General features: G+C 48.4%; 1 protein-coding gene across 1 annotated transcript in view; it reads right to left on the reverse strand.

Moving 5' to 3' along the window:
• Nucleotides 1–18537, reverse strand: part of LOC307090858 (phospholipid-transporting ATPase ABCA1) — a gene marked incomplete at its 3' end in the record, with an annotated part of 158579 nt that overhangs the window by 45048 nt on the left and 94994 nt on the right. Inside the window, 5 exon segments of the mRNA XM_079757653.1 lie at nucleotides 2350–2494; nucleotides 3078–3193; nucleotides 5518–5695; nucleotides 10334–10503; nucleotides 12012–12086. Coding sequence (XP_079613779.1) covers nucleotides 2350–2494; nucleotides 3078–3193; nucleotides 5518–5695; nucleotides 10334–10503; nucleotides 12012–12086 — 684 coding nt within the window.

An 18537-nucleotide genomic window follows, 5' to 3' on the forward strand; every position in this document is an offset into this window, starting at 1 on the left:
GGCATTTTCGAAGTAAACAGTTCAAAACGGATGTAGCCCTGTCGCCAGCTAACTGGGACACGCTTGCGTGCAGTATTTTTATATTTATACAGAGTTACACGTCTGGTACATTTCCACCGTGCCGAGCGATAGCAGGGAGAAACCGACTTTTGTCCAAGCGCTGATACCCTGGAGACGAGAAGGCGAGAAGCAAGAAGCATTTGCTACAGCACATCCTTGTAAATCTAGCGTCAGGCGCACTATCCGTTAGCATACTCCCAGCGTCAGCCGTTCTTAATAAAGTCGCACGTTTCCCAACCTTGCCGGCAAACAAATTGCATGAACAGTGAGCGCATCAAAACTTCATAAAGACGTAACTGGGACATCGTCCGACGAAGAGAGACCCATCAGACAAAGGAAAATCGACGATGATATCATCTGCATACAGACAGGGTTTGTCTTTGGTGATGAGGAGGGAGAAAGGGTCGAGGATATAGGTTGATGGAGGGTAGCGGGTTTGACCAGTGAACAGTTGTGGGTTTGAAACCCACAACTGTTCACAACCCAAGTATGCCGTCTATCTGAGCTGCTATTGAACAACACGCTTCTTAAGCATTTCATGTGCTGATGACTCTGGATCTAAGCTTCTGTTGACACCTGCAAAACGGGACTTAATAGGAAACTTTGAGCCAGCGCTGAGGGGAGGCAGAACAGAGACGTCTGCGTCACACGCTAGCTGTGGTAGGGGACAGGAGGGAGACTGAGGGCCGCGACTCTTTGAGGGGGAAGTGCTGCCTGAGACTGAGTCTGAGGTTCTCAAGAGCGCCATCTGAATAGGCTGGTGGGGTGGGGAGGGGGGCGAAGACATGAAGGGATGGCGCCGGATGAGGAAGGCGAAAGGCAATCAGGGAAGAAGAGGGACTTGTTATTTGAAATGAAGATTGAACTCAAAATATGAAACTAAAATAATGCAAAAAAAGAACCGAGATGTATTGGTAATTAGTCTATATCCAGCTAAGGGGTGTGCAGATGAGGAGTCAAATTCAGATCAGATGCTGGTCAACATCTCGCTCTCTTTGACTCTATTCAGCCTCTCAACCGAAGCAGGCATCACTAAAAAGGGAAAATAATGAAACGCTTTGAAAATGGATGGCAACATTTTTTTGAGGGTTAGTTAATATACAGCGCTAGTTGAACCCAACGATTAAACATTCAAGGGAACTGAGCCAAACCGACACCTCTGCAAAAGCGCTTGACAGTGTAAAAGAAATACATTATTACTACATTAATAATGTCTTGTTGTTCCCACATTCCGGAGTTTATAGTCTGTCGGAGCAGCAAATCTCACTCGATGTATGCGGATGCACGCGTGTCGCGTTAGAAGCTGTAGTGTGTGTGTGCGGCTTGTGTGAGTGTGTAATCTTGCCAATCTGCCGTGTTGGAGCCTGAATGTTTGTAAGCGCGTGTGCGTATGTACATATCTGTGTGTGTTAGGGCTGGGTGATTTCGATCTCGATTTCGATTTTAGCGTCAAACGATCACAAAACTAAGAAGAAGAACAGCTTGATACATATCTGTGCATTACTTGAGATTTGAACATTTTCTTTTTGACCATTTTGTGTATTTTTTTAAGGCGAATTTTCCAAGTTCTCAGTTACTAAGTGTTTTTGGGAGAGACGTGCTGAATAAATACTTCATGTTTTCAAACTCAAAAATAATCCTTTGAATAATCATGATTTCAATATTGACCAAAATAATCGTGATTATTATTTTCTCCATAATTGAGCAGCCCTAGTGTGTGTAAGTCCATTTCAGGGTGTGTACACAAGTACGTGTGCGTGAGTGATTGATTCAGGGCGTGTGTGCGTCCATGTTCATACTCAAGGATGAGGGAAAGTGAGGGCCGTCCTCGTCCGTCCATCTTTATGAGCATGTGCCCGTGTGCGGGTGCATGTGCGTGTGTGTGCATGCGTCCATGTGTGTGTGTCTGTGTGTGCATGCGTGTCTGTGCGTGTTCACACTCAAGGCTGTGCGAGGGCCGTCCTTGTCCGTCTGTCTGTGTGAGCATATACCTCTGTGTGCGTGTGCATGTGTGTGAGTGTGCCTGTGTGGGTGTGCGTACGCGTGCGTGCATGTGTGTGTGCCTGTGTGTGTGTGCGAATGCATGTCGGTGGGTTCATGTTCATATTCAAGCATATAAGAGGGCCGTTCTTCTCTGTCCATCTTTATGAGCATATGCACCTGTGTGTCTGCATGTATGAGTGTGTGCCTGCATGTGTGTGCACGTATGTGTGCATGCGACCATGTGTGTGTGTGTGTGTGTGTGCGTGGGTGTGCTCAGAGCGAGTTGGGGGGGGGGAATGGCCTCACCTCGTCGTCGAAGAGCTCCATGAAGAAGGTGGCCACGCTGCCGTTGATGCCGATGAAGAGGTTGATGCAGGTCAGCACCACGTAGGCCGTGCTTGGCACGCTGAACAGGAAGGTGAAGGGGTACATCATGGGGGTGATGGACCACCTGGAGGGGGGGGGGGGGGAAGACGGAACGCTTTCACTCTCACACTCCGGACGGACCGATGGGGGGGGGGGGGAAGGGCTCCACTGAATGCTCAAGTGTTTTGTTGTCTGGTGAAGGTGTGGACTATCTGGAGTGTTCCTTTTTGTTCCTGGTGTGATTACGGCCATACAGACGGGTGGTGTTAAATGTTGCTGTAAATGTGCTTGCATTATTATAATTAATTAATAAATTGCATTCGACAGATTCGTAATTGACTTTCCTGCGCCGGGAGAAGTTAATCAAAGACGATGATTAAAAGTTACAAGCAATCCAACTCCTTCTAGCTGAAATTAAGTGCTCGTTATGGTTTTTAACAAATACAAATATTGCAATCATACGCGTGGTGATAAAGAAACGGTTTCGGGTGCCGACGCCTGCCAATTTAATTTATTTAGCTGTTCGTCCTCGCAGTCCATTTCAGCTCTAATCAACGTCACCGTCCAGCTCTTCGTTCGGCCCTCCTCAGACACTTCAACGGGGGACTTGGGTCGCAGCGAACGAGGGGCTAAGAGAAGCAGACCGGGGGCCTGATCCAACCACTTACCCGTACATGAAGAGAAGCAGGACCAGAGCGGGCAGGTTGGCGGGGGAGACGTAGGCCTCTTGTTGGAAGCAGAGGAAGATGAGGATCACGATGACACACGGCACTGCGTAGTTGCACTGTCAAAGCAAACACAACAACAAAATTAACCAAACTCGGACTTAAATTGTTATCCCCTTCAACTTCAAGAGCCTGCCAGGCTCAAATGGACACTTTCTGTTGCGGTGTCTGGGCGGGCACACGAAGTGACAAGATGGACGAATAGTTCGCTTCCCTTCAACTTTTATTTTTATTTTTTATGTTCCCCTTACACAGTTTTGTTTCCATTGAACAGTGAGTAAACGCGTAATTATAAAATCTATAGATGACTTTTTAATTAGCGCTCGTGTATCTCCGCGTCTCATTTTCTATTCATTTGGCGAGAGAGGGCGACGGAGCAATCAAACCCTCTCACAGAGTGCAAGTGGTCTGTCAGCGACACATTTCACTGAGTGCATGAATAATGGTTTTGGCATTTTAAAACCAGTGAACTTTTTTTTTCTCTTTTTAATGGGATTTTAATGGTTTGCTACAAGTGGAGGAAACATGTTACGGCTTTTTGACGAAAGCTTTTAAATTTAAATTAGTTGACACCACATTATCGTAAATTCATCTCCCTCGCACGCGTGTCTCGTTCATGCACCCCCCCCCCCCCCCCCCCCCCCCCCAGAAACATAAACTGTAAAATGAAATGAAACACGCATTCATAGAAAAATGATGATTTGTTCAGTGAATCACGTTTTTATCCGCCCCACAAACATCTACGCCGCAATTTGTATTTTCAATGAAACATCCCGTCGTGGAGAGAAGAACATCGATACAACACAAAATAAATAAATAACACCAGTGCATTCATATTTTTCTCTTTTTTGCAAAGCGCTTAAATGTCAGGACAACAAACTGCCCGATGCCTATTTTCCTCACAGCCACACTTTCCAAATGAATGGCCAATAGCAATGAGGCGTGAAAGGCACCAGCCAATGGGCTGCCAACACAAGGTACACATCGTTAAGGACACCCGCTGAACCAGAACGTACAGCGATGCTCAGTGCGTTGGACGCCGTCCGATCGGCCGATCACTCAGGAGATCTGAACCTTGAGCCCACTCTACCAACCGGTACCGCTGCATAAATTGCCCGAATTATATCATTTCAACACAGCCGTGGGTTAGGAAATAGAAGTTATTGCAGAAGACGACCTAACTCGTGAACTTGTGGAGTGTGTGTGTATGTGTGTGGGCAATGGCAGTGATTGAAGGGCAGTGGCATCTTAATTGTTGGATTCACAATCAGTCATTGCAGTCATAGGGGGCCGAACTTTTTGTTTGGTATTTTTCTCTTTCGGAATCGGAACGGTTTATTCGTCTCCTCGCGTTTGGGCCGACAACTTGGGAGCCGTCTCCCCCGTGTCGATCGATTGCTTTTCGTTTGTGTCACAGAATACGCCAACCACAGACACTGTGTGTTTCACCTCCTTTCTACAGTCACACAATTATCAATAAATGATGAATATACCAATTAAAAATATCGGACTTTTATATTTATAATAGAATTAATAATCCTCATAGTACATTTATCTTTATTAAAATTCAAAATCCTTAGATCCCCCATCTGCTCCCCAATCCGTAAAATACCCTATTTTTATTCTATTTTTTAAGGACAAACACGGCTGTCTCGCATCACACTGATCACAGGTCCTCTTCTTTTACGCACCAGGGTGCGGCTAGTAGACCCAACCAGTGAGGATAGGTCAACCCGTGCCCATATCCACCTATGGGGTCACCGAGGTCCGGACCCTGGGTTAGGGTTAGGGTTTCGTTTTTGCAGAGGAAAATTTATATATTTCCAACCTAAATACAACCGTACACAAAATCAGCGGTTGAGAACTTCTCAGAGATGAGTTAAGGCTTAATTCAGTTGAGACTTGGTACTTTGTGCCTGCCATGTGTGTGACATTTGTCGTCGCGTGCGAGCGTGACCCGAGCACAAACTCCCCCCCCCCCCCGACAACAAAACTGAAACCCCACAACTGAAGCCCCCAGACTTCACTATTTTTGAAACCCTGGCTACGGCCCTGCGTCTACCGTGTGCCCCGGTACATAAAAAATCCCACCTATAATCAGCGTTAACGAGCGGCACTTGCGTGTGTCGTACGACGACACCTCTTTGAACGCCTCGACGGACGTGCTTCTCGATTCCCTGCAAGTCACGTTGGCGAAGAGACGCCACCGAACAAGAATGGTGTGACCACGAGATGAACCACAATCCACACCCCCCCTGCCCACACACACACACACACACACACACACACACACACACACACACACACACACACACACACACACACACACACACACACACACACACACACACACACACACACACGGGTCCCTCGCAGGCCTCACCATGTCCCAGGCGAAGTTGGCCACCCAGTAGATGGTGGGGTTGACGCCGCTGACAAACTGCAAGTGCTTGGCCTTGTTCACCCTCTCCTGGATGAGGAAGAGGACGAAGCTGGCTGGGATGAAGGACATGGCGAAGATGACGCAGATGGACACCACCAGGTTGGTGGAGGTGGCCGCCCTGAAAGGTTCACAAGAACACACACGCACGCATGGGGACACACACACACACACACACACACACACACACACACACACACACAGAGGCACAGACACCCACGTACACATGGACACACACACACAAACAGTCACACAGAGTGTGAGTGTTTTTCAGTAAGGGCAGCTGTCTGTTTTGAAAGGTTGGAGCTTGAATGCTCAGTGTTATGTTCATGCAATGCTAGAAAGGAGAATTGGTAAAATAGACTCATTATGTGTGACAATTTTTATCATTGAGTCATTTTATTTCATAGTTTTGTTTCATACTGGAAAATGTACTTAAAATATCTACATTGAGAAAAACTGACTCACAGCTCTGGCTTCCCACTTTGTTGCTCGTCAATTTGTGACTAATCTCTTTCCGTGACCAATTTGTTACAGACTTTGTCTGAGGATATTAGCCAACGTCCATAACTCATCCCTGGTGATGCTGCATTAAAAGATAATTCTTAAACGCTCCCGAAACGCCATCTTCCTCGAGCGCGATTACGAGAGGACTTTGTGTGTTTTCCAACTGCACAACATTGTATCGCATGTGGTCGTAAACAAAACAGAATAAGTGGTTATGTGTTAAAACTGAGATGGGGGACCCGTGACACCGCGACACGTCGCCATACATGCGTATTCAGCTTTGAACACATCCTCCTCATTGGATTTGCTCAATGAGCAATTAATAAACTGTTTATTTTATTAACTCCCATCACCCACCTCACCCGTCGCGCGCTAATCTCTCCAAAGACTCTTTGCGGTACAATTAGCATATTAAATAACTTACTTTGTGTGGCGGCGCGCCACGGCATTTATCAGCAGGCAAGCAGACGCAATTAGGGACGAATAAATGTGAAATCACGTCGCGCGGTCGGCGTCGCACCGCGTCTCACATCCCCGACGCTTTTTCCTCGAGTATCGACTGCCGGTCGCGGCGGAGAGTTAAAGGGACTGAATGGCTAATGAGCTAACCTTGAACATTTTAGGCCGGCTAATTGCCAGAGCAAGAGGACAAGCTAAGCCGCTAATTAGCTCATGATGGAACTGGGGGAGGGCTGCGGCAACTCGTTCCAAGCGGAGAGGGGGAGGGGTGAGGTGGGGGGGGGGGTGTCAGGAAGACAAGATATACAGTAGCAGCTGAGCAAGAGGTGCTGAAATGATTGTGTTATTGACCCCGGTGGCGCTCTTCTGAGAGAGCATAACGGAAGGAATACGGAGAGTAAGAGAAACATTAGCCCAACAAAGTGCACAAGGCTAGAGAGGCGGTCCCACTCTATGTCGCTGCTCCACTTCGGCTGCCCTCTCGCCTTTATCCAGACGTCAACCTTGAGGTAGTGTTGTGTATCGCACCAAAGGTGGTCAGAGACATTAACCTGAGAGGCTTCCACACCAAAAGCATAAGCAGCATTGTTTCATCTTGAACGCATTTCCATATCGAATTTATGGAATGTTATAAAACCACAACATAGCTTATCAATCTCTCCAAAAGGTCATAATAAAATCTACGTCTTTGTATCTTCATCTAAATGTAGCACTTTAAATGCAATAAAAGTATTCTTCATTCACAGGAAATAAAGGAATAAAATTCAACTTAGACCTGAAGGCTCTGCAAATAACTGCCAACATTTACAGTTGTCTGTGTGTGTGTGTGTGTGTGTGTGTGTGTGTGTGTGTGTGTGGACGGTTCGATCTGGGAGTGTGAGGAGATTGCTTTTCCAACATAAATATGCACGCGGAGATGTGTGTCCATTACGCATTGGCACGACAGCCTCAGCAGGAGTGGGGTTTCAATTCCGTCATCCTCACTCAATCTTAGACACAGTTAGAGTAGGAGAGTAGGCGTACATGCATTGTAAACACTATTGGTTTGTGTGTGTATGTGTGTGTGTGTGTTCGCCTGTTCACGTATGTGTGTGTGTGTTTGTCTGTGTGTGTGTTCGTCTTTCTGTGTGAGTGTGTGTACACGTGTGTGTGTGAGTGTGTGTGTGTGTTTGCCTGCATGCGTATGTGTGTATTGCGCACGCAAGTGCTTTCAGAAAACAGAACCGGTGTGATTTCTAAGAGCTAATGCCGTCATTAGCTCCTCCAGCCCGCCTCCTTAAGAACAAATCCTTCTCAGCAGCACACAAACCCCCCTCCCAAAATCTCCAACACACACAAACAAGAACATAAATCACAGACAATACAGTCTCGGCTTCGTTTCCACGGCGACACTCCAGGGCTAAAAAAACAACGGCAAATAACTGAGGCTGAATCCTCGGTGGTTAGACAAACACGCCTGGTCGGCTACCATGGCAACGTCATCCCAGCCTCCTCTCGTACGGGGGGGGGGCAGCTGGCGTGACGGGATCATCAGGTACATACATAGCGGAGCGGGTCGCGCACCGGGGCCTAGGCGAGCACATGGGATTAGCGGGGCTAGCATGAGATGATTAGCCGCGGGAATGCTCATGTGTAAACGCGTTCGCATGGAAGAGGCTAAGGGCCGAAGGATTAAAGGAAACTAAGACGGGACCACAGTGCCATTGTCTGAGGAGGGTGAAACTCACACGACTGTGTTTCCCTGTCGTAAACAAATGAAGCAGCCCGGTGTCTTGTTTTATTATGTCTTATATTAGGAAGAGATGTATTATCATAAAAATAGAGAATGTTTTTTTTTTTTTTTTAAAGGAGGAAGGAGAAAATGACTAACGAGGAAGTGGTCCTGGTAAAAAATGTGCGTGTTTTTTAACGGTTCTAACAGGTTGCTGCTCTCTTTGTGTGCATTTGGTTCATGTGTGTTAAAGCGATACACAACAGGATTCCCGGGGCTTGGGTGTGACCTCAGAGGACAGCGATGAACGGTGCTGTGATTACTCACTATATCTATAACCATGAGTCTCCATTAAAATCAATGATAAGGCTAACGTATGCTAGCGAGATGCGACACCCTATATATGTATAAATATAAACACAAACAATGTATTTTTTCTCTCTCCCATGGAAGCAAACAATGCTGGGAAACCTCAGGCGCACATTAATAACGGAACCGCCGAAAACCAAAATAAAACGGGAGGGAAAAATAACTGAAAACCGGTTTGAGGCGGTACAAGTTGAGGTGCGTCGCCGCGTCATCAATCTCCAAAGCTTGTGGGTATCCCCGGCTAGCTCCGCCGCGCGCTAGCGAGGAAGCGCTCGCGCAGGCCGCGGCTCCCAGGGGCCCGGTGCGCGGCGACGCCGATCCCTCATCCGCCGGTCCGCCTGTTTGCCGACCGCTCCGCCTCTGGCACCGCCCGTTACCTCCTTACTCCTCCTTTTGCCCGTCCCTCACCGCCTTATCCGTCTTCTCCCTTCCCCCACTTCGGTTTTTTTTCATTCAGCGCACCAACAGGCTTATTTTACTCACCAACAGTTTTATTTTACTCTCCAACAGCTTTTTTTTCACTCAACAGCTTTTTTTTCGTTTGAAAGATGTTGGTTTTTTCGGTGTGTTTTGCCCGCATCGTAGATGATTCCCGTTTCCTCTCGTATTAGTCTCTCGACGACCACTATCGACAACGAAACATACCTCCCTATCTTATGGTGTGAATCCGATATCTTCTCCGTCCTCTTGTTCAGATAGAAACCTTTGTTTTACTGCCATGTCCGAGTCGTACTATGATATGTTGTCTCACCTGTGTGTTGCTTTGGGGATACAGCTAGCATCTGCTTAATGGCTACTGTGTAAATGTGAGCCCCCAGTAGGGAAGGAAGGCTGTTGCCTTACAGGGCCTTTCTTGGTTTTAAACTCTTGTTGTTGTTGTTGTCGTAGGGCGATTTGCGAATTGTTGAAATGTACGATCTCTGAGTTGCGACCACTAATAAAATGCATTTCTTCTTGCACAACAAAGAAATCGAAACATTAACGAGTCTCTCTGATTCCTGGAGCCACTGTGCTCTCACATAACGCTAATCTGTTATTCTGCCCGTGCAGCTCTTGGTGGTTTTGTAATGAGTTGATCGACATTGACCACTGTTATTGTTCCCAGTCTCACTTCTAAGGCGCTTTGGGGACACATCTGCTAAGTGACAGCTGCAGACATAGATTCTGCCCTCCAGCCACCCCCCAGCTTCAGAGGTAGGTGGGGGCCTTCCTGACGTTTACCTTCATTTGGAACTTATTCCTTGTCCTCAATTTGTTGCTTACTTACCACACTTACTTTACATTGATGTTTTGCACTAAAAGCACTCTATAAATAAAGTCTGATTTGAAGCGTCTGGCTGATGTTTTAAGCTCTTGTTGTGGTTGATGCTATTCAATTCAATTTGATGTTGATTTGATTTTTTGATTTGTATGCGTGTGTGCATTTGTATACGCCTGTGTGTATGCATGTGTGTAGGCAGGTGTCTGTTTGTGTGTGTGTATGCTTGTGTGTTTATATGCGTGTACATATGTATGTGTGCGTGTGTGTGTGTGAGTGCATGTATGCTTTTGTGTGTGTGTGTATGCATGTATCCACGTGCGTGTATGCGCATGTGTGTGTGCGTCTGCATGCGGGCGCATGCGTGCGTGATGAATGAGTGTATAGCTGCGCGCGTGTGTGCGTATACATGTGCGTTTGTATGCTTGTGGGTGGTGGTCGGCGGTTCCACTCACAGGAAGACGTAGGACAGCTGCTCCTTGGTGAGGTTGAGTGGGTGGCTGGACACGGAGATGCCGTAGCTTCGCCGGTCCAGGCTGTCGTTCAGCCCGCCCCTTAGGATGGCGTTGTCGGCCACGCCCAGGAAGGACACCACCCCGTGCCAGCCCTGGTTGTAGAACCACACCTGTGGGGGCGGGGCAGGAAGTATGTCAGCCAATCAGGTCGCAGCAGCCTTTCTGAAGGCGGGGATCGAACCCGTGTGGGATATCTCTGTGATTTTTGTGTCTGTATTTTACGTGTTTGTGTTTTGTTTTTAATTTGTAGTTAGTTTTTCCTCTGTTTGATAAAGGCATTAATAGGACCGTTGTGCTCGCTGTTAAGCGTGTTAAAACAGTTATTTTATAAACTGGATATGCAGCCATTGTGATGACCAGGAGGTGCAGAGTGTTACTCCGAACCTTGCTGCTAGAGAAACACGAGAGACTGAAAAATAGAGCAATTTGTCTAAACAGTGATAATGCTCCATGCAAAACAGGCGGAAGGTCCAAATCCCCCTCGCATAAGAATCAAAATAAAAACACAAAGACGCACGAAGCAGAACACGAGGATTTAGAAATAACTATTCGCCATTCATGAGCGCTTTCCTTTGTATACAAGGGTAGAGAGAGAACCCACACACACTGTTTAAAACTCTGCGTGAGTGTGTGTTTAACCTGGAGTGGGCGTTATCGATTCGAACTCGGTGTCGGTTGGAGAGTATTCTCCAACACCCCGAGGAGGGCGTCTGATTGGCTGTAGACGAGCTTCGGGTTTAAATGGCTCAACGTTGGGATCTCATTGGTTCTCTGTGTAATGACCACACAATTTTGCATCGTGTTCCCTGTGCCCTCGTGAACACCGCCGACCGCGTGGGACCCGGCTCAGTGGCGACTTGCGTTGTCTAGGCAGCGGTGATGGAAGGTGAGCCTGGCTGTGTGTGCGTACGTGGGACGCAACTTCATTGTCTAATGAAACCGGGCAGAGCGCGGCCCGCGTGGACGCACTGGGGGAGAAAAATGTGAAATGAAAAAAACCAGGGGGCCACTCAGTGTTAAGTGTGGTTGAGGATAAACAATTAAAGCGTGTTTAAGCATTCCGCTTTGTGGTTTTGCTAAAGTGAGACTGACTGGGATAAGTAGGAACTGGGGTCCCATCAAGCAGAAGATGGATCTCCTGTATTACAAGACCAAGAGCCTGGGAACCAGCTGAATGTGTGGGCTCTTGGATTATTTGCTCTGGTACGCTTCTGGTCCCCGCTCCGGTTTCTGACAGATTTCAAGCAGACCTGGCCCCGGTTGGGCCAATCACAGCCATTTATCTAAAATCTGGGCGGGTTTGATTGGATGACAGAACAGAGGTGCGACCTATGGGAGCGATGTTAAGGCCTTTTCTTGAACTACGAAGATGGCTGCCACGGATGTGTCACACGTTCGGCTGCTCTGATCGGCTGTCTTTGAAATTGTGACGAGAGACACTTTTGACGCCAAGGCCCCTGAAAAAGATCCCTGAAAATCTAAAACAAACTGAGGAGTTCCAGTTTAATAAGCATTTTTTAAATTTATCTGGTGTTGTTGAAGATAAAAACCATGAAACGCACACAAATCTGAAACAAAAAAGATATATATATATTGAAAATAATATGATTTGTGATACCTTGACGTTCTCCTTCCTCCCGAGCTCCTTCAGCAAAGTCTCGAGGTTCTGGACGATCTGACGAGTCACGTTGTCCTAACGAAGGGGGGGGGGGGGGGGGGTCAGGTGGTGGGTGGGAGGGAGGTAGGGTAAAAGGCTTTTCAGAATTAATTGGATACACATGGACAACCATGGCAACTCTTTGAAATGCATAACAAGAGTCTGGAGTCAGAGAGAGAGAAAAAGGCGGGAGTAGAAGAAAGAAGCATTTAAGACCAATTTGTTTAAAACCATTCGAGACAAGCTTCTCGCTTTGCCCGGAGAAATTGTCTGTGGGGGGGGTGGTCGTTTATTTTTCACCATTCCTCGTTAGCAGAGTCCATGATTAATCCTTTGTAGGGTTTTCTGCGAGGCAAAAATCAATGTTGATGAGTGTAATCTGTTATTGCCAGCGTGCCAAACACACTGGGTTTTCACTTTGCCCTTTTTTCCCGTGCTGTGTTCGGTACCATCTGGTGCCGCTGCGCTATTTATACTCCCGTCTTAAGTGTCTTAATCACGCCATTAACACATTATAGCGGGAAAATCTGGGGAGAAAATGTGATGCTGGTTTATGTACTTTGTGCAACTGAAAGGGGTAATTTCTAGGTGAAGAAAATACATGTGGCTGTGAGTGTGTGTGTGTGTCTGTATGAGTTAGTGAGTGAGTGAGTGAGTGAGTGAGTGAGTGAGTGAGTGAGTGAGTGAGTGAGTGAGTGAGTGAGTGAGTGAGTGAGTGTGCGTGATTATGAGTGTGTTTTTGTGTGTGAGCGAGCGTGTGCACTTTTTATACGCATGTGGATTATCACCGAATCTGTTATTTTTCTTGGGTTGAATTCTATGACTCAGAGTCCGGGAACAATCATCACCTGAGAGCTGCTGATCCCCCGTCGACGGGTAACCACGGTAACTGACCTCCGTTTGGCCACCAGCTCGGGGTGAACATTTAGGACAAGGATATTGCCGAGTTTGTACGAAAAAAAATCAATTCCACCTCTCCGTTAGAACGTGAGAAACTATCAAAAACCCAAGAAATCCAAACTGATGTTTATTCCTGAATTCAGGAATGATCTCCTCATGCTAGCTTCGCTACGATATCAAACGGTGACTGACTCCAGATTCCTTTCTTGGTTGTCGGTGGTGTTGGGGTCGGTGGTGGAGCGTAGGAGGGGAGTAACAAGGGGGGGGGGGGGGGGGGGGGGGAGGGGGGGCAGCTTGTTGTCCATTCCGCCTGCCTACGCGAGAAATGGGCCGTGAGATGAGCTTGAGGAAGACGCCTGCGTGTGATTTCCAACAGAGTCTCCCACCGCCGGGCTCAGACAGCAGCCCTCTGACCGCATTACGGGTGTGATATAAATGCAAATGACCCCCCGCCGCACTCACTTCTACCCCCGCCACGCGGCCCCGCTCGGCCCCACGTCGGCCCTCCGTGCCTTGATCAGAAGAGGCCGCGACAGGGGGGGGAGCCGGGGCAGGGGGGGGGGAGGGAGGGAGGGAGGGAGACAGGTTGAGAGAGAAAGTGAAAGTAAATCAAGGGAGATGTCTGAAGTACACACACACACACACACACACACACACACGAGAGAGATCGAGCGAGGGAGAAGGAGAGGGAGGGAGAGAGAGAGAGTGAGGGAGAGAGAAAGAGAAAGAGAGAGAGCGAGAGAGAAAGAGAGAGCGAGAGAGAGAGCAAGAGAGAGAAAGAAAGAGAGAGCAAGAGAGAGAGAGTAAGAGAGAGGTTTGCTCTCTTGAGAGAGAGAGCAAGAGAGAGAGAGAGGGCAAGAGAGAGTGAGCGAGAGAGAGCGAGAGAGCAAGCAAGAGAGAGCGAAGAGACAGAGAAAGAGCGATCGAGCGGCTGTGTGTGTGTGTGCACCTGATGAGTACAATCTTGAAGCGAGGCACGAGACACAGTGGGGGTAGAAGCGAAGGCGGGGGGGCAACATTGAGAAGACAAAAATAGTGTCGACCACAGTTTGGCGAGATGGATGGCAAAGGTCAACAAGTTGAGCCCATCAAACTCGCTCTCCCTCCATTCATCATCACGTACTCCACAAGCCCTACTGCTTGTCCAACTTTATGGTCACATTTGGCAATTATAATGAAGTTGGCAATATGAAAAAATGAAATAATAATAAAGTTTCCTGTTTTTTTTTTTTCTTTCGTTCAATCTTTCCGACGTGCTCTCGTCCAAGACTTGCGTTTGTTTTAAATGTCACGCTGTGAGGACACCGGGGAACTTTGCCTGCTACGGAGTATTTGTGTTAAACACCATTCAATTCGGCTGCGTCTCATTACCTATTCATAAGACAAGGAAGGTACAAGGCTTGTTTAATTCAAAACTCCTTCCCTTTGCACATCTTTAATTCAGACATCGCCTCGGTTAAGTATCCCGTGCAGTAATTCATATAAAAGTTTTCCTCCCCTTCTAGATTTAAGTGGAGAGAGAAAGGAAAGGAGGGGAGGTTGGTAGAGCAGGAGGAAAGGATAGAAGGAAGGAGGAGGGAGGGAGGGAGGGATATGCTGTAGGGAGGGACAGTAGGAGAAGAAATTGCTGTAGGCTGGAAGGGAGGAGGGGAGGGAGGGAGGGACTGAGGGTGGGAGGGAAGGAGGAAGGGAAGGATGGAGGAAGGGAGGAAAAGATAAAGGAAGGGTGTGAGCGAGAGATGGGATGTGAGGGAGGAGGGAGGGATGGAGGGAGGGAGGAAGAGATAGAGGTAGAGTGTGAGAGAGGGAGATGGGAGGGATGGAGGGGAGACAGAAGGACGGAGGGATATGCTCTAGGGAGGGAAGTTGCGAGAAGATTAGGCTGTAGGGTGTGAAGGAGAAGGGAAGAAGGGAGGAAGAGAAGGAGGTAGGGAAGGATGGAGAAAGGGAGGGAGTGGGGGAGGAAGAGAGAAACTGAAGTACGGACGGACAGACAGACCGATGGACAGACAGAGGGAGGGTGGGAGCGAGGAAATGGGGGAGAGGCAGGGGAGGAATCGAGGGGATGAGTGCCGGATGACATCATAAGTGCGTCTCCTCCCGGGGATTATCCGGGTGGGGACACGGGGCGGCCAGCCAAGTGGACGCCGGCACTAATCCCTGACTCCGGCGGCGCTCCCGTCAAGGGCCGCTCTGCGACGCGATTGGCTAGCGGAGTGGCGAGTGCCTCTCTACCGCCGCCATGCAGGCTCTCAGGTGGGGGCCCGAGTTGTGTCTCTGTTTTGTGTTGTGTGTGTGTGTGTGTGTGTGTGTGTGTGTGTAAACTGTTTGTGTGTCCATGATGTGCACCGCAATGCCGCTATTCACAGAGAAAAATGGGGACGAGCACGAAATAAAGGGAAAGGCGGACGTTGACATTTCCCTTTGAGTCTGGGAAACCGGCATTCATGGACGACTCAAAGAGCTTTTGTTTGAGTCGGGGAATAGAAATAGAAATGGGGAGACAGCGGCGAAGAAAAGGAGTGGCCGGCGGGACAAAGACAGAGCTATGAATAAGGCCGCTCGTATAATTATACACTTGACATTTCATTCAATACTCCCCAGCCCGCACAACCAACAAACAGCCGACCCAGAAACGGCAATTAGAGAGAAACTCTGCATAGTGCCGCTTCCTGCGGCCTGGCAGTGAAACAAAAATCATATAAATAAAAGATACAATGTGTATGAATAGTGTGTGATAAAAAGAAGACGAAGAAGGCCTCAAACTGGGGGGGGGGGGGGTAGTAAAATGAAAGAGTGTGGGACTAGTGTGTAAGACTGCCCCGAGTGAAAGTCGTTCCTGCAAGGACGATGGAGCCCTTAAGAGAAAGGACAATCAGGGAGCAGGGGGGGGGCAGCTAACGCAGCGCCGTTAGGGTTACATCATCATCACCGTGGTGGGAATTAAAGTCACATTAGCCTTCAGAGGAGAGAGAGAGAGAGAGAGAGAGAGAGAGAGAGAGAGAGAGAGAGAGAGAGAGAGAGAGAGTCCGAGGAGTTGGAAAACAGGCACCCCAGACACTCTTCAGTTGTGGAGTGATCACGCTACTTCCCCAACATCCCAGTGCCGTAGCATTTGTCACAGTCTTGGTCTGTGTCTGTGCCTTCGTCTCTACAGAAGTTCAGGCAGGATAGCAGTGTAGCGGCTCCGGCCTCCCAGCCCACGACATTCTGGGTTCGAGCCCCGATGTCCGCAGCCTAAAAGGTATGAACGCAGGGCGAGCTTCCGCCGTCTGCTTTGCCGATGAGCGGCTCGGATTATCCCCCCTTTGACGCCACGCTCGACACGCAAGCAATTTCACCTCCGACCGCCGGTCCACGCCGACCTCTCGAAGATCGTCCAAATCGGGGTTCAAGCTTTGGTTTCTGAGACCGACCCAATCTAAATGCCAACCGCTTTCTTCATTTCTTAACTTAACATTCCGGGCCTTGAACGAGGAGCCCTCACCCCTCACCTCTCCCCGCGTCCATAATGATGTGGATCCCAATTCACCCCAAGTAGATTTGGTTGAAGGTATCCGCAGGAAAAAAGGACAAATTAGTCGGCGTTGTTCCTTTGGGGTCGGGGGGGGGGGGGGGTGGGGGGGAAGAGAGCAGAGTCTGAGGCCGGCTGGATGAAGGAACAGGCGTGCTTGAGGAGGAGAGCGTAACAACGGATTCATGCAGGTGCATACCTTGCTGCACTTAACACTTGACTTCCAAGTTAAACAGAAAAAAGCAAAGGGCAAAAGTGTGCGTTTGCATATGGCCGCCGTTTGATTAGAATACACAACAGCTACCTTGCTCCAGAGCCTCTGGTTGTCTGCTGCCTTCCCACAATACACCACAGTAGGGGGGGCGTTTGAACAAGCATTCCGACCCGTCCATCAATACCCCCATGATGACGTGCGACTGTTTGTTTTGATGTCATTTTTTCGATAATGTCACTGTTCTTGTTTCACTAATTTGCTTCAGAGAGCAGCAGATTTGGCAAACGATTTTTCTCTCTGCAGGCATTCCCTTCCCTCGTCGGCGATCCCAGCTGGTGGTGTTGTTTCCACGGCGACCCCTGTCTAGAAGCGGGAGATCGGAGACCACCTGACACAACAAGTGTTGTTTCCGGAACGGGGCCAATGGGAAAATCAGACTCAAGGTCCACCATCCATATGGCAGACATAAGACTTTAGCGGAGAGGCGAGGATAAACTCAGGAGCCTTTGCGGGTTTCCTCTTCCTCCTCCTGTGCTGTGGACCTGATCAAAGTCGCAGCTCATTGCCTACGCGGCGAGCGATTTGAAATGCGGCTTAACTATCTTCCCGAAAGGCACCGGGAGCAGTTTGGAGATGTTGATTGCGTGCCATCTGATAAGGAGAGGTGCATGTCATTAAAGGCTTTAAAGTACGCGCCCGCGAGCAGACAGAGCGATTTTCCTATCCCCATAAAGAAAATAAAAATGAAATAAAAAAAAAACGGGATTGGATATCAGCCCTCAGCTGTTTGGGAGCTAGTTATTCATAAACAAATTAACGAGCAATGAAGTCCTCCCGTGAAGTTAAATAACTTTGTCCTCTTCGACCGCAGGTAAAAATCCAACGCTGCCACACCGCCCACAACTCGTCACAACTCCGCCCGCTGAAGGTAAATATAAAAAGCATGGACGGGGGCTACACAGAGTCAGAACAGGCTGGCTGACACCTTGATACTGCCCAGATCCCACTGAACCACACCTTACAAGCCAACTTTAATCACCCCGCCTCTGCAAAGGACACTTATCAACATCATCTTCCTAAATGATGCGTCTATAATCCATAGTCAGAGGACTCTCCGCACTTCCGTCCGTCCATGTTCTCGTCGCTTAGTTTGTTCGACCCGTCCGTCCTGTTGCTGAGAACCCGAGGGAGAGCATTGTAAGCGGGAAGGTGTTCAGACGAGCGGGAAGGTCTTGGGAACTGGTACTCCGAACCGTCACGTTCTGAGCGTTTCGAGGGGCTCTGCACCAGAGTGTCGTGGGCTAACTAATGAGGCAGCGGTTTGCTCAAGGGTACTCAAGGGTTTAGCCGTGGACGTTGGGATTTGAACCCAGAATCCTTCCGGCCGTTGCTTCCTAAAGTAACGAGTGAAATTAGAATAACGCTGAGCCACAGTTAATCCCGCGCCTACGAGTAATCACTTCCAGGAGGGAAGCTAGTGACGAGCAGCTCTGGATGATGAGGTTCCAACTCCCCGACAGAAGAGGGATTTGAACTAACAGTCCTCACAGCCGCCGTAGGAAATAACCTGGACTGGCTCCAAAATGGTCTCCATTACCAGAAAAACGTTCAAATGCGATGTGATAGGAAATTTCAGAACATTTACATTTAGGGCATTTAGCAGATATTTTCATCCAAAGCGACTGACAATAACTACATTTGTCAGAAGAAGAGAAACAACAATATATCGCTGTCGGTACAGTAAGGATGTTCATAGAACCAAGTGCCAAGCACCAAGAATCACTAGGTTAACCAATAACCCAGTACACAATTGAGGTAGCTAGGATAATATGCTACACAATGCTAAGTGCCATTTTTAA

This window comes from Pollachius pollachius, assembly GCF_949987615.1.
Source record: "Pollachius pollachius genome assembly, chromosome: 20".
In the NCBI taxonomy this organism is placed as follows: domain Eukaryota; kingdom Metazoa; phylum Chordata; class Actinopteri; order Gadiformes; family Gadidae; genus Pollachius; species Pollachius pollachius.